The 17,389-nt window shown below is 39.5% G+C and overlaps 1 protein-coding gene across 7 annotated transcripts in view; it reads right to left on the reverse strand.

Moving 5' to 3' along the window:
- The window catches only part of GRAMD1C (GRAM domain containing 1C), a 51,434-nt gene that overhangs the window by 23,163 nt on the left and 10,882 nt on the right, over nucleotides 1-17,389 (reverse strand). For all 7 annotated transcript variants that reach the window (XM_017731928.1, XM_017731924.1, XM_017731926.1 and 4 more), the window contains 4 exons: nucleotides 10,909-10,993; nucleotides 8,035-8,138; nucleotides 6,166-6,261; nucleotides 4,939-5,019 (listed from right to left, as the gene is read on the reverse strand). In XM_017731928.1, coding sequence (XP_017587417.1) covers nucleotides 4,939-5,019; nucleotides 6,166-6,261; nucleotides 8,035-8,138; nucleotides 10,909-10,993 — 366 coding nt within the window. The remainder of the gene's footprint in view (nucleotides 1-4,938; nucleotides 5,020-6,165; nucleotides 6,262-8,034; nucleotides 8,139-10,908; nucleotides 10,994-17,389) is intronic.

Consider the following 17,389-nt stretch of genomic DNA (forward strand, 5'->3'; position numbering starts at 1 on the left):
GCCATCGCCGCCGGGCCGGGCCCCACGCGGGTCCCGCTGCCCCCTCGCCCCCGCAAAGCATCGCACGGGAGCCGCTCCCCCCGAGGCCGGGGCAAGCACAGCCCAACGCGGGAGACGAGGAAGGGTTTTTCCCTCGGGTGTTTTCCGGCAGAACACGGTTTCGGGCTTTTCAGAAAGCAGCTGGCAACAAGCGCCCTATTGGCAGAGATCAGTTTCAAGGTATTTAATCCTAGCGAGGGCAAAGTAAACATTAAAACACAAAACACACAGCAATAAAGCAAGGGTCATAGCAGCTAACGCCAGCCTCCCCCTGCACGGGGGTTTGTTCTACAGAGCAATGCACTGCTGAAACACGTGCATCCACTTACAGCTGGCCTTACTTTCCCCAGGCATGCTGTCCTTTGGAACAATAAACTAATAACCACAAACAACTACCTACAGCTGTTCTTATTACATGGCTAAAAAACGGGCAGGCATTACATGGTTTCAAAATATGACTGAGGTGTATTTTTAGCTAGCACACCTTCCAACCAGGAATCAAAGGACAGAAACAAAGCCATTTTAATTTCTGTTGCCCAGTATTGCCAATGCCTTGATTTCCAGTCATAATGGGTCAGAGCTAATGTTGCTAATGAAATTCACTGGTATGTTCTGTCTATGGGCAAATCAGACTGCCCTTGTACAGTCAGCTCAATAGTTTGAGGAAAGCAGAAAAGCTTTTCAGCTTCTGTAAAGGAATCTATAAAGCTGTTTCCTGTTGTTTTGTAAAGCCAATGTTACTGACTTCTGCTTCTAAAACAGGATTCTTGCACTCTGCTCAATTATTCCTAGCTCAGCTAGATATAATAAGTTCTTAATGGTCACAAGCCAAGATCAAACGAGACTTGCTTTATTGTGTTAGAAAGAGCCAGTTCTGAAAGCAAAGAAGGGCATAAATTTTCTGGGTCAGACTTCTGCTTCTGAGAGGATGGCTTAGAGAAGCTCTGAAGCTTGAAAGGCTAAATCTGAACATGAATTACTTTGCCCATTCAAGGTGATGGTCTACTCTGGGTTCTTCCTCAGTTCTCTTTGTATACAAAAACAAAGGCTACAAGAAGCAGCTGGGATACACTTTTGTCTTTTCAACCAGAGCATAGATCATCAATACTTTGCTTCATGCCAGACAAAGCGGTGTCATGGCACAAGCAATACTACAGAATACCACTGACAGAAGCAAAGTTGCTGATTTTTACCCTCTATGGACAAATGCAGAAATATGAACAAGACATGCCATACAGGTTGACTCAAGAGACAAGCCCCACCACACACCACACTCCTGCCAGGCAACTCTAATACAGAACTCTGATTGTTTACAGGATAGGGGAGGAAAACAGCAAACTCTCCCTCTAACTGCCCAAACACGATGCTCAGAATCAAACCAAGCCTTCTTTAGCTTTAAAATTAATCTTGTTGTACACAAAGGTGCAAATAAACATCTCTCTTTTCACAACCTTCCCTGAGAAACTGCTGGGGAAGGCAGAACTGCTGTCCTGGTAGATGTTTGCCACAAGAAGCCCAGCTGACCAGAAATTCTGTTCCTACTCACACCTCTAGACTTACCTGCTACAATATCTCTGGAGACAGGTGCAAATCTCTACCCAGCAAAGCATAAGAACAATAGGAAAATAAATCCAACTCTAAGGAAGAGGACTCATGGGAATTGAGACCGATTAAGTTAAGATCTTGTTCCATTAGAAATAAGGAGTGCTGTGTTTGTTTGGGATTTGAATGACCTGCCTAATTACATTTTAATTTGTTCCTTCTCCCTTAAACTTGAGGGATATTTGACACCCATAAGGTTTAGGAAAATAAAGCAAAACTGTAAATGGCACTGCTCTTATTGTCAATAGCAGCCATGAATAAACTTCTTGTACCAATCTGGAAAGCTCACTGCAAAACAGGATTTTGGGCTGATTTTATAAACAGATGTATTATTGAAAGCTGCAGTGGATGTGGAAGCAGCTATCTGTTTTATCAAGACCGGTGTCATGTCTCTTCCAGACCTGCATTAATGATTCCTTATTTTCCATGATGCTGGATCATTTAAAAAACAATGGCAAGGTAAAAGCCTAGGAGACTCACTCTGCACACATTTTTGCAACAGGGATGGGGAAAAAAAAAGTGGAATTTTCCTTCAAAGAAAAAAGCCTTTACATGAACATTTAAAGAATAAAAAGTTTAAGAGAGGCCCATCTTAAGAGGAAAGTACCCACTGATTCACAGAGGAACAAAAGTTGAAGGGCACCAAACACACTGTAGTGTATTCTGAGCAAGTCTGAAGAAGTTATGAGCTAGAAAATTATAACTCAGCTAAAGAGGACCAGGAGTCCTGTCCAAACAGTGGTACAGAGTTGGGGGAGAGCATCTTGATAGACGAATAAGTTTGGGCACAGAATAGCATGTAACCATTTACAGGTTTCCTTGCACTGTGCAAGTCACTTTCTGAAAGAAAGGCAGGCTTGTCAAAGGACTACTTGTTCAACCATGTAGGACACGCAATACTTGGGAGGTACCAGGCAGAACGGCCACCAGATGGAGATCTGGGAAAGGGTATGAGGCTGACCCCACTGGGAAGTTCTACAGGTGGTAAAAGCTTAAGGTGTATCAGGTAAAGCAGACAGGTCACTTCAGAGGTGAGACCTCAGAACAAAATCTATGCCCAGGAAGTGTTAAAGAGACCAGTGACTGGAAATTACCTCTGTGCAGACATGATTTGAAGCAAATGCAATTCCAGTCCCCTGGATCCAAATCCTGAAAACTGGGGATTATTCACCGTCAGGTGGCGCAAACCAGCACTGTGACACCATAGTCAGTTATACTTCTGAAGACAACAGAATTACTTTATTTCATCATTTAACAGTTGGCTATCATCTCCAGGTCTAGCAGATGTGCTCCAGAATATAACCAAGCTATTCACAGGCTTTAAAGCCTTTAGCTGTTTGTAGAGGAAACATTAAAACCAGCTCCTTTTGGAACTGGTTCCAGAGTGAGATTTGTTTTTTGTCAAAAGCTTTGTAGATTCTGATGGCATCCCTTTGATCAGGAACACCAAGCTTCACACACTCAGGCATTGCATACCATGGCAGGGCGTCAGATGTATGAGATATTTTCCAAATGTATGCTGGTCCTGACATTGGGGTGGTGGGGAGAAAACAGCAAAACTGCTTGAAAACACCAAGGGCTCTCTTTTAGTATTAGTTCAGCAGACACCTGCTACTGTAGTGGAGTCAGTGGATCCAGCTCTAGCAACTTCAATTTCTACTTTCAACTCCACAGTGCCCCTCTATAGCTTGATCTAAAGAAGGCTGACAGGTGACTCAAACACATTCTAGCAGAGAATCAGAAGTCATTACTACATTGCAGAAGAAGCACTCAACCTAACAGAAATCCTGTTTCAATAACAGTTCCAAACATACTACATTAAAAAGCCCTACAGACACCTTATGACAGTGTTCCATTTTACAACTGAGAACCCCAAGGGGAAATTCTCACAAACAGACTTATCTTATTAACATACTTCAGTGAGGATGCAAGCAAGCTAACAGCACAATTTGATAGAAATAATAAGGCTAGTTCCCAAGCTACTCAAATGCACTGGTTCCTAAAACCTGCTGGCTTAATTCATCTCATCTTGCATGCAGTTCATGCTTCCTGCTTTCTTATCTATCCTTTAGCTATTGCTCTAAAGTGAAAAATTGATCCTAATGTGACACTCATTTCAGTGTCACAGAGTAGAAACACACAAGAAAAACTAATACTGAACAGTACTAAGCTAGTTACCTCTGTTCCAGCCCTAGAATAGGTTTGTATACCTGAATGTCCATAGACTGACCCTCCAGCACCACAAACCAATCAACTGAATAATGTAAGCGCCATTTCTGACAAATTTTGCACAATGAAAGAAAGCAAGGTTACTTCCAGTTGCACATTGCAGTCAACAGGTGACATAGTACTCTGTGGCTGGATTCAAGACAAGATGGTTATGAAGTTACAGTTATATTGTATTTGATTTGAGGGACAAGAGATTTGCAAGAAACATTGGTTTTGCCTTAAATAGCACTTCCCTTTATTTTCAGCTTTTGTTTTGACAAGAAGTGCCTCTAGTCTACCTTAAAATTCATCTAACACAAGAAAAAAAAAGTGTAGCTACTATGTGTAAGTAGCACAACAGCTTTAAACCTTTAGGGATCGTTGCAGCATTATATATGGGTATTTCAGTGTGTAATTGCAACTGTGTTAAAATATTTAAACAATGAGAGCCATAAACAGGAAGGAATTGGTTTACAAAAACTGTCTTTCTTGCAGTGATGTTCTGCAAAAGTGTCAGTCCATTTTTAGTAAGATGATTAGCTTAAGTATCCACAAATTGCAATATAAATCAAGCTAACTAGCAGAAGTTGCCAAAATACACTTCCATATCATACAGCCTGCCTTTGTTGCACTTATTCAAGGTCAGCAGAGTTGTAATGAGTTGGCTGGCAAAGGTTCTTAGCTGCTAACTTATCTGAATAGGAGTTTTGGCCTTTTTCCTTGAAAGTTTTCACTGAGAAAACCTCTTGCTTTTTTGATCACAAATTAGGCATAGAAAATGCGAAGCAAATGCATATCAATTTAGTAACATATGCTAGAGCTGGTAGTGAAGAGAAGCATGCAACCTATATGCAAAGGCAAAATGCTCCATCAACAGCAGAGTTGTAGGTGGCAGCCTGTGAAGGAAAGGATGAGAATTTCATCTGTGATCTAAAGTACAAGGAACCAAAGCAGAACATCAAGATTAGAATTCTAAGTCAGAAGGAAAAAGCTAACTTCAAGTCTCTTATTCTCCAGAGGCACATCTGTCTGCATTAGAAAAAGATTATTTGGTTGCTTAACCACAGGTACTGATGCAGACAAGCTTACCTTATCCAGCAACACATTCTGCCACAAACGGAAGATACTGAGGTAGCTTCTGTCTCTTGCACTGAATGACGTGAAGAAAAACTGCAGAAAAAAACAAGGTAAAAAAATAAGCTCACATGTAGCTATTTTCAAGAGTCCCAAAATGCTTCCTTGTATCTTGAATATCCCAAGGTTATCAGTAACAGCATGCCTCCTTTCACATTCAACAAACCTGGGGTCATATTCCTCATGTTCCACACTTTGTATCACTTTCAGTGAGTGATAATATGTTCCCCAATGTCCACACAGTATACAAAGACACTTGCTGTTCTGGCCATGTAGCTACCCTTGGCATAAAGGAAGAGATCCTCCCTCCTCAACTAATTACACACTTAAATTTTTCCCCCACTTGCAAATAGGAGGTTGAACAATTCAGAAAAGCACATGCCTGTTTCCTACAGGCTGCAGCTATTTCCATTCTTCTGCCATATATGCCTTTTACTAACATTTTCACACAAGATGATGTGAAATTAAAATAATTAAAATAGGAGATCAAATTACATGCATCAAGAGGTCTATCTTCCTTGTCTATGAAATTTAATACTGGATAAATTGAGAGGGACCAGCCAAATATGAGGAATCACAGTTCCTTCACAAAGAACAGTTGCTCCAGGTTCACTGTGATAAGCTGTTCTCTGTTCTTTGCAAAGAACTATTATTTTCAAGGCATTTATAGAAGAACTAATCACAAAGTGTGTTGCACATAAGAAGACTCTGCATCATGCTTTTCAGTTTTTCAAATACACACTCAAAAACTTCATTTCCCAGCACATGTTCTGGGGTAAATTTCTCCATGACTTGACATCCATGACATCATACTCCTTTTGTTTCCAGTAGTTTTCTTCCAGGAGCACTTGAAATTGAGTGATTTGTTATTTTTCCAATATGAAGAATACACATTCTGAATTCATGCATTGAATTTTAGTTTTAAAATAGATTTCCTTGGAATAGGTGAGACAAACTTTTACTTTCTGGTTACTGTATCAACACCACTAAGGGATTCTGCAATCAAACTGGAGTTCAATTAGCAAAACAACATGCACAGGCACGAAACCACAGTCTGCCTTCTAATCCCAATCACATTTAAACATTTGACAGGGAAGTTACTTATGCAAATATAGACTAGAACAAGTGCTGTGTTCTGGACTCTATCATTTAGCAAGAACTTATTTAAACACAGATTTTCACCTTCTCTCCTTTTGTTGCTATTTGTATGGCATTTGGAATGAGACGAGCAGTCTTCTCCTTTGTCATGAAAGTGATATCCTTCAAAGCAATAGAAATCTAAGCAGAAACACATTTAATAAGACATATTAAAAAAAACTTATGACTAAAAAGTTAGACATTACAGAACATGCAAGAGGAACTCAAACTAACCCCAAACCCTGGGATGAAATTCAGATGAGATCACAAAAGCAATTACTGTCTCTAATTGCTGCTTTAACAGTAAGCATTTCAAAGTAGAAGCTGAGGTGACTTAAGAGTCATCTCCTCTTCTTTCACATTAGGACTAGGGAAGGAAGTGGTTCTTTCTTCTTTTCTTCCACTCCTCCAGCCACACACCACAGTCCCAACCAAATACAAATCACAGATCTGAAAGTCAATCCCAATCAGAATGCTACACATAAAGCAGGACACAGATGAGAGAGATAAGATAATAGACTGTGTTATCTCACAGAAGTTTACTATATAGTCCATCTTCAGAGTTTTATTTGCAGTCTAGTCACTGCAAGAAATTCTTCTTGCCTAGACATGTTTGACTTGTATATTAGTAGTTGAAATGTTTGTGTTTGAAGAATATGGTCTATCTGGCCTGCAACAAGTCATTTCCTTCCAGCCTACCACCTCTTCTCTTGAGTATGAGGCTGTGCTGCCATTCAGCTTAGAGAAAGGAGAAACATACAGCTCTATCTTGTTTTTTCCTCAGTGAGAAGAAGGTTCTCCACTTACTCCATCTCTCTTTACAACAACACAGCCTGCTAATGAGGTCCCAAACTTGGCTCTAACATTGTAGCTGATGAGCTCAGATTGCCTAAAGGTATTGCTGAATATATCACTCTGCTAGACAGGCAGAAACAGGTTACCTGGATGTATGCTGGCTTGGCTAAAAAACCCAGTCTTTGAACAGTTTATATATTCAAGCATATAATTTCAAAGGGTTTATTTTTTAATTAATTTCACATCTAAAATAAGATATATTCAATCACCAAATCCATCTGACAAAAGTAAGCTTGGTTTTCAGTTAAGTATTTCTATAGCCCCTTGCCATCTTGAATACACAAGCTATTTGTTGTTTGTCCTGTGTATTTCAGAGCACTTAAGTCTAAGAGACTAACTTAAGGCGTGAGCAGTCTCACAGCTCACAGAACATTTTGACATGTCCATCCCCTGTTAGCTAGGTTGTCTTCCCTTTCTCATTCACTGCTTCATGCAAGTTCTACAGCAAGTGCAACAACTGTTTGAATGAAAAATTTTAACTCACGAACCTAATCTGACAGAAATAAAGGGCCAACAGATCACAAATATCTACCTTTGCTCATACTGTTCAAAAGCCACAGATCACAACATGAGAACTTGCAGAAGTAATTTAATCAATTCCCTTCTGTTGTTCTCAGATGCTGATAGTTACGTGTGAGGCTAAGTCAAGTAAGATTCAATGCTGGAGAGCTCTTGAATAGGGCAACACCACATACCATGTCATGCCCCAGGTCTAACAGTAGAAGATTGTGTGTTACATGCCTTTATAGGACAACTGCATGGTAAAGAAAGGCAAACTGCCATCCAGAAATGTTAAAAGCCATCTTTAGCATAATTCCTGAACTCCCCATGCTGAATGACTGACTGAGCAGGCTTACTTCAGCATTCAGATGCCTCCGTTGCTATTCTTATTTTCCAGAGAACGGATCTGCATTTCCACTCAGGGATGCAGGCTCTTTCTTCACAGCCCAAAGTTACTAGTCTGAGATTGACAGGGTAAGATGTGAGAGACTCTAATCCTATATCCTGACAGGATAGGACAGAGAAAAGGTGGGATTCAAGTGAGCTTAGAGATCTTACTGTGGTCTCCCATCGGAAAATGTTGCTGTGGAAACAGAGCCAGTTTTCAGAGAGATACAAGCGTCCCTGCAGCAGGATATCCTTCTGGAGCGCACAGGCGTAATCTGTGTACAGAGAGCAAGAGCAAGTTACTCACCCACTGACTGCAGCACAGTTGACCCCAACCTGTTACCTAAAATGAGATGGGCTATTACAATACAATAAAAAGCCATTTCTTTCACTCTTAAGAAGACTATGAAGGCAGACTTGTACTGGCTTGCATCCAGACCATTGTTCTGGGAACAGCCCAAAGTCTGAGCTGATGGTACATCCGTGTGAGGACAGCACTCCATGTATCAACCCCTGTGCATTATCTTAGGTTTTCAGAGAAAAGGTATCAGGCAAGACCAGCAGTACACGGGAGAAATAGTCATTAGTCAAACTTCAAAGCACCTAAACAACAGAATACACAAACATTTTTTAGTACAACAGATTATACTGTCAACTCCTATGTAACAGTAGCTCGTATGTTGTAGTAAGATAATAGTTTACCACTAAACAGATCCTATCACTAGCTAAAACTATCTGCAGAGTGAGACACTAACAGGCAGCTTGAAGATATCCAGTTCTTCAGGCAGGGGATATTTCCAGAAGTTGACTGTTGTTTTTATGATACCGTCTCTGACTGAAACACCCATATTGAAAAACGGATTTCATCTACAATGCAATTACCCATCATCAGATACCTGCTAATTAAGAACAAGAGCAGAGGATTTGGTTGCGCTGTTTAAAAATCTCCGAGAGCTTTCCCAATTTCAGAGCCTGAAGATCCAAACAAAAGAAATTTTCACAAGTACTGCTGCTAAATAATTAAGACAGACCGGTTTTGGAAGCTCCAACCTAAAGAAGGCTACCTAATATATAGAAAATACACAGAACGTATGTATTGATGCAATATATTAGTGATTTTACCCTTAGAGGTATCAAATAGCTTTGTATCTGGTATTGTCTGAGCCTGAATTTTGGTTTTGTGTACTACGAGAAGATAATACAGTTCTTGTTCAAATACCAAGAAGTTCAGAAATCCCCAACATCCTAACTTCAAGCTATGTCTGCATTTGCAGAAGCTTTTATTATATTTTTTTAAATTCTCTAGCATTTCCCCCCTCAAATAATCAAGTGGAAATAAAGTTTCTTGTAACAAGAATGAGACGTGTATACAAGCCCTAAGAGACATAACTACACACAGAACTACATAAATCTAAATAAGTAAGTTGTAAATGCATGCTTAAAGAACAGTCAGATACCAAAATACTGAGAGAAGAAGGCAACAGGAGTTCAAGGTTAAGGACTTGAGGAAAGCATTAGTAAGAAGTTTGCATCTGACTTCTGTGTTATTAAGAGAGGGATTCAGACCTATAAAGGTCATCACTGAGCAAGTGATGAGCAACCCCACTCTGACCCACCTACACAAAAGCAAATATCAAAACAAAAGGAAGAGATTAGCATTTCTCCTTCTAAGATTTCAGAACCAATAACTTAATATGTTGCTTGAAAACATTTTCAGGCAAATTATAGTGGCACTCCTTTAAGCTCCCACTTAGACAGCCAAAGTAATTCCTTTCATTTTAAGAAAATAGTTTTAAGAAAATAGAAAAAGATTCATATAATCTTTACATACTGTGCTCATTACAGTGGAATAGTTGCTTCTTTTTAACAGCTAATTTAAGAACAGAAGCAGTAACAATTCTTTTAATGAACAGCAGCAAGCAATGGGTTCTTGGAGCACTGTAAAGCCTGTACCAAGTTTCTCTGCACCAAGCAAAGGAAGAGCTCCTTGCTTGGAGGATGCAAAAACTCCTTTAAAGCACTGCTTTTTGTGGGGTAAAAAAAAAATTATATAAAAGTAGTGGCTTTTCTTCTGATGGAACAGATTGAGATTAACCCATTACTACATCTTTCTCTAAATCCTAGGCAGTCTCTTCTCTGAAACTGCTTCAGAGTTTACTCCATGGCTTTCATTATCCATCAAGTATAAGGAGAAACATCAAAACAATGCTTTGAAGTAATATCCTTTCCTTCTGTTTTACTTCCCTACTGAAGTATTTTAAAAATGCAATAGGCATTTCAGAGGATAACTGCCTCCTGAGGCTGGAAAAAGACACAGGGATTTAACTGCTTCAGAGCCATTGCTTGCATGCTGCAAGCATATGCTAACAGCCTCTCAATGTTCACTTCCTTAGAAGTTGCATAAAATGAGAGATGAACTTTAAACAGTCACAGTGCCTCTTTTGTATGAAAACATACAGTGTATTTGTTACACAAATATAACACAGGCAGGCGATAAAGAAGGGAATAAGGTGCATCACTGTATGCAGAGGAGGTAGGGCTACATGCTTGCTTTGGATTCTGCAGTGGAGTGAAACTGAGCTGGAGCTCAAAGGGAACATTTCAGTGTTGAGAAAAGTTATGCATCATAGTTTGATATTCTCTGACATCTGCTTCTTTCCTCTCCTATTCATCTGAAAAATAGTCTTTTAAATTACAGCCACCCACTGTGTCACTCAGTCCCAGGAGTCACATTAATCAAGGTGCCTTGGGCAAGGGTGCTAGTTCCAGAGAGCAAGGGGAAAGTTTTTGCTAAGGATGATTTACCTAGTTAACAGGGTCTCAAAAACAACATCCTTTTTTTTTTTTCACAAAGCAGGCAGTAGAGGAAAGGAGTATGGACCTGGCTTTTCCTTTAAAGTATCTGATGCTAGCTCAGAGAGAGGAGAATAAGAAGTTATCAGGTGTAGCTAGAATTTGCCATACAAAACCCAAAATGCTTTGACATGACTGCAAGTTGAAGTCATCAGCCAGAAGACAAGGACTTTTGCTGTAATTGCTTCTTACCTACTATGAGTCTCTCTGAGTCTGGCAGATGAGAAAACTGTCTCTTGAATTCCTCACTCCTATATTTGTAAGTGGAACTTGAGAGCTGCAACAAAGAACAGTAAAAGGTTATGCAAACAGATTTATTTTCAGCCATCAACTGTCTTCATACGGGATGTGTAATTTTATCTTGAAGAACAAATGAACCTCAGAAGAGCAATAAAGAATAGGTGGTATCTAAATGTGATCATCACTGTAACTTTATGCTTACTTATGTAAGAGTATTTATTTGGCATGAGCCAGACTATTCCCTGTATCAGGCCAGATGTCAGTCACAAAGCATTACAGTGCTATGATGGCAACCTGCTCCACCCATAAGGAGATGAGAGCCCTTCTGGGACTAAATATTTGCAGCAAGGCCACAACACTGAGGTGACAGAGAAAATCAAGCTCTCACAGAGGCCAATAGCTAGACACAACCTAGAACATCAATGTCTATTTGTAGTACCACTTCAGGAATACTACAATGCACTGGATTTCTCACCAGGTGCTATAACCAGATCCGCAGGAATAAAGGTAATAAGTTTCCTCCAGTAAGCAGCATCACCATCAATTCTTGATTTTCTGTGATGTTCTACAGTTCACCCCATATTTAAAGAGATCACTGTCTGTCTATGATTCTCTTAAGATTCAAACTGGGCAGTAAATTCACAGAAAGAGGACTATCTTGATGGACTTTTAACTCCTTATTCTTATGAACAAATGTGCCTGCTCCCATTCAAATGAAGAGCTTCAGCACATTCTCCATAAAATACTCTGCTGTAAAAGCCCTGCTTTTCATTTTGCAGTTATAAGAGGATTGTATTTTTTTTCTTCACAGATATTGGACACTTATTTTAGAGGCGGTCTTAACTAAATGGTGTATAAGGCCATGACTCAGCTGGACTACAGCTATTACAGGAAGAAATCACTTTTAAGTGTTCCTAGAACCAGGTATAAATATACTACAAAAGCCTCTTTCACACTTTTTTTTTTAAACCTTCTGAAAGATTTTAAGCACATACATGCTGTTCTCTACTTGAGCAACTGTATTACTCCAAAACTTGACATTCACCATTAAACCCATCTACATAAGATTAGTTACTACTTACATTGAGGGGGGGAAAGAAAGAAGAAAGGAGGCAAAGAACCACTTTGGACTGTATGACCTTGCAGCATGCTTACTAACAAAACACCTACTTTTGACACACTCCTGCAGCATGTTAGTCAGCCACTACCCTTTCACTAGGTTTGTGCTTGTCCAAAAAAATCTCAGGACCATGACAGACTTATCTTCAGCTTGAGGGTCTTTTAATAAGCTAGAGCCAATAGTGCTCCCATCTCCTCAAGATTCCCACATTTTGCTCTTTTTCACTGAGGACATTCTGGCTTCTTACAGTTCAAAAGATCCTGGAACACCACCCTACACTCACATCCTACGATGGTCTGGCATCTACTTACACTTGAGAATTGAGCTCTAAGGTCACAAGAACACAAGTGCAACCTCAAAGTCAAGTGTTTAAGTGCATGTAACACGGGAGAGAACAAAGTTGCCCTGACACAGATCAGCTTTTAAAAAAAAAAAGTCAATGTTACCTTCTATTACCATGAATAAAAGAAAGTCTTTATGTTTGACCTCTGTTTGAGTAAGTATTTGCTGTCCACTGATATTCTGAGTACTGTAATGCAAAAAGCCAGCAAGGGATGGAGACAGAAAATACATCCAAATACATCCACCCCTCCCCTTCTGAGAAAAGTAAACACAAAAGGTTTGGGTGCAGTTAAAGGGCAACATGTTAGACATGTCTCCTCTAAGATGTAATGCTTCCAGTTATATTGCAGTTATTTCTGAGATTATAAAAATAACATTCTTGGAGAGCATGTAATCTATTGAAATAGGTGGGCTATGGTTTCTTGGTTTGCAACATCCAGCCCTGAAATGCACGCTTTTAATTGATCATCCAAAACAGGAATCCAGTGTCTGCACTGCTTTGAAGAAACCAAGTTCTTTGCAATTACTCTGGAAAGAATTGTGGGGGAAAAATGAAAAATTAACTCACATCTGTAAAGTTTCCACCTGTAATTCCAGAGTCCTTGTGGTTTACACACAGTCCTACCTCAGCTGACTGAAGTCTGGACTTGTGTTGCCAATGCCAGCATACAGGGGATAAAAGAATTGGTATGCCAAGAGAGGAAACTGAAAGCTCAAAATTTGTGAAATCATGATTTAGGAAGCAATGCTTTTAAAGAGAAGTGTAGTTTCTCAGAGAAACATGCTGTATACAAGAAATGGGAGCTACACTGAAGTTCAGCATTTCTGTGGTTATACGACAAAAGGAATCAAAGAAAATAGGAGCATCACAGACACATTTATATTAGTGCCTGAATCAGCCAGTCCAACAGCTCTAAGAGTCAAGACTCAAGACACTGAGTTTTACTTAGAAATGCAATTTTTCTAGAGCATAAAACCTGCTATAGCTTGTCTGAGAAACGCTTCCTGGCATTTAGAAATGTTGTCATGAGTGAAACACTATAAGAAATCCTTATTAATTGTAGATTTCTACTGAGCTCTTAGAACACTTATGCAGAGTCTGCTCTGAATCCTCATCTAATCAGCAGAAAAAATGTGAGCACATTGAAACTTTTGAACCTTATCTTTTCCCTACCTTTCATGGAAACTAGCTCACTTAAATCTGTACTTTTTACCTACTTAGTATGTGGCTTGATGATAACGGAGAGATCCCTCAACAGACCTGGGAAACAAGAAGGGCAATTTTAACACTACTGGTAATTTCAACTTCCTTAAAGTGAAGAAAATAAGACATTTCTATGAATACAGCATCTCTCCTAATCACTACTACAATGTCCAACATGTGGCAGCATTTGAAGCAGGTTGCCACCTCTGGGTTACAAAATCTAGCACCAAATACTAAAAGAGGAAAGGCATAAATCAGGTTGTAGTATGGCACAAGATGAAAACAGCAACTTGTTTTTAATACATACACGTTTCTAAGTTTAATTATAAGTCATCAGGCAAACATTTTGCCTGAGGATAATCTTAGGCATTTATGCTTATGCTATATTTAATCACTAAGGAAATTATTAAGTGCAGCCGACAACTTATTAGCATTTTTCATCTGAAGCCACAAAATATACCAGAAACCTGTAAAATAGCATGAACAGAAAACCATTTTCAGTGACAACCAGAAAGTTTTACAGAAGACAGTTATGTAAGAACAAGATATTGGAGACACATAACCAAGTGATTCTCATACCTTTTTTAGAAATGGACCGGTTCAACTATATAAAGTCACGTTCCAGAAAAAAAATGTAAACCTAAATAGGACTACGCTGAGTTATTTATAGGATAGAGGCCTGTTAAAAAACAGCTTTCCTTCACATTCACATCTTCAAATTGTAGCCACTGTAATTTGAGCCATTTAGCAAACTGCAGAGGAAAATTAAGCAACACCTTCTCCCAGGAATACTGCAAAAATCCTAATCATTGGGAAAGTATTTGATTGCAGATATCACTAAGCATGCAAATAAGCAATCAACTTCAGCAGAATGGTGTGCACATTTTTTATCACTAATAGCTGCAATAATTTTGCATTTGTTTCGTTAGTGTTTTCCCTTTGTTTTGAGACACCACAAAACACAGGTTACCTGACAATTTGCAGTCTGTAGTTATGACATGCAGCCATTGAATACAACAGCTGAGATCACATGTAAGTTGACTTCACCAGTGGGGTAACAACTCTGATGTCACCTGTCCTAGGTTACAATGTAAGATGTATTCTATTATCATCTTCACAAGCTGTTAAGATAGGCAGGACAGTGTTATCTCCTACCGTGACTCATCCCTGATAACTCCCTCTGGAGACCATCTCTGTTAATGGGCCATCAAGGACCCACCCCATGACTCATAAAACTACATCCGCCCATTGTGAGATGCCCTGCCCAGGGGGGAGGAGCCAAGCATTCCCACCTGGATACAATCCGGGGTTTGGAACAGCACAAGCAGCCCTATTGGATTCCTAGAGGACAAGAGCTACTACTGGACCTTCAGGCAAAGACCAGACCCTTCGGTATGATCACCGCTTCAACAGGACCTCTTCAGCTGGACTGCTACCACCACCCTGACTAACAGGGTGTCAGGCTGTATCCTGACTGTCAGTGTTCTTGTACTATTGCATTTATTTAATTTTCCTATTAAATTATAATTCTGATTTACGATCTCGCACTGGTTTGTTTTCAAACCAGTACACACCTCATTTCAAGAGATGTCTCCCACTGAGCTTCAGTCTTGGTATCAGTTACCACCATGGGCTAGGGGTCCCAGAATCAAACAGGCCTATAAAGCAAGCTGCCCGAACTACTGTTTCTTTTATGCTCAGAAGCCTCACTTAACCACCAGAATATGGCCCATGGAACACACAGGTTTGCTCCTCTGTCTAACAGCATGTAAATCCAGGCCACTAACTCTAAATCTCACTTAAAGATCACTTGACTATTCCCCAAAGACCTGTATTTTCCTATGAAATTTCTAGACAGGGTCAAAAACAAATTTGGAGGTATTAGTAAGGTTAGGATAAAAGTACATTTTAACCTTACATTAGCATATTAAAGCAAACATTAAGTATTCTGGCAAAAGCTGTTGCATTTCTACTCAATAACAATTTCTTACCTATTCAAATTCATAAAAAACCCATCTTAGCATCAGGAGAAAGAAAAAGAAAACAGCCTCCAGAAGAACAACACTCAGAGAGAAGTTTGGATTTTATACAACAACACTCCTCTATACTGCAAATATTCTTCAAACTTATCTGATATGGTGGAGAAAAACATCAACCCAAAACCTACAAAAAAGACCCACTAAACAAAACATACCAAGATCCCACTTTCACTCAGATTAAAGCCCCACTAGGGTAGATGAGAACCAAGTTAACAGCCCTGAACAAAAGCCTCATTAAACAGTGTAAGGCAGACACACTTAAGACTTCACATACCTCAAAACAGATTTGGGCAGACTCCCTTATTAACAAAGGAACAATTCCCATGGCACACTGAGATGGTGGTCTCTCACCTGTAAAAGGTGCCAAGTCTGACAACCTTTCCACCACAGAAACGTTGATTCCATTGCAACCATTTCTTCAGTCCACAAAAGTTCATTAATGATCCAATCTAATCTATGTAACACACAAGCCACAGCTCTCCTGCTTTAAAATTAGATCTGCAATGACCAAATTTCCCTTTGGCAAAGAACAAAATATATATTCTACCTTTTTAAATTAAAAGTCACTCTGGATAGAAAAATCCATCCTAGCTATGGATTCTTCTACTAGTCCAGTTGGTTAACTTTATCTTCACTTCATGAATTATTTTTGAATTGTAAGAAAGTTACTCCATATCTCCTTCTGAGGTAGGCATTAAGCTTCTCAAGTCTACTAGCAAAAAGATTTTTTTTTTTTTTCCAGAATTATTCTTAAGGCTTTTCTGAATCCTCTCTTATTTTCAGTGTTCTTCTTGCTAGATATAGCATTGCAGGAGTTACCACAAACAGAGAAATCTGAATCACAGATTGCTTTTAGGCACAGAACCACAGTGAAAGCTCACATCCACATGACTACCAGTCTGCCTTATCTTTTTGCTGTTACAGGGCACAGTATCCCATTTCTGCTAACAGCAAGAACTAGGCTGTATGTTGGAAGTGTCAGACTTGTTCTGTTTACCTTGTCATATGTAAAAAGTCCAGATCCACTCTGTTACAGTGATCTATTTCCACTAACCACTTCTTGACAAAATCGCAGAAAAAAAATTGTTTAGGAACAATTTTCAGTCATTGAGTACTCAAAAGCTTTACTAGCAGTGACTTCTGTTCTTTTCTCTCTTTAAGGGCAAAAACATTTAACTTACACAGGGAAAAAAAAAATTCACAGGACCTGAAGAGCAGCATGACATTACTTAGGGTGACTTACTGTGCTGTGTACAGAATACTGGGCACTTTGGTTCACTTTTGTTGGTTTAGGTGGTTTTTTTTCTTTTTTTGGGGGGTGTTGCATGTGTTTGGGAGTTTTTGTTGGGTTTTTTTAAAATAAGGAGATATTTGATCACATCTGCTTATTCACACAGTTGTATTTAATTCACAGGTCATGAGAGGCATGTCAACCAACTAAAAAAAAAAGAAACCAAGCAACTGTTGCCAGGCTTTGCTCACCCATTGTATTCCTTAGGAGACTGCTTTCCAAAAGCTCCCATGCTCTCAAGGAAATGTGAAACAAGCTCACAATCACAGTGGGAGGGGGAAATGTTTAGGGAGCTACAACTATTTTCCTTACATTCATTATAGGCTTTTTTCCCTTCAGCCTTACCTGTGGAAAGGGGAGTCTCATAAGCACAGGGCCACTGGTAGGCACAGGGCTGTGCACTAAGGTCATTATGTCCCCACTCCTGCGGCCCAGCC

This window comes from Corvus brachyrhynchos, unplaced genomic scaffold, assembly GCF_000691975.1.
Source record: "Corvus brachyrhynchos isolate BGI_N302 unplaced genomic scaffold, ASM69197v1 scaffold3, whole genome shotgun sequence".
NCBI classification, from domain to species: domain Eukaryota; kingdom Metazoa; phylum Chordata; class Aves; order Passeriformes; family Corvidae; genus Corvus; species Corvus brachyrhynchos.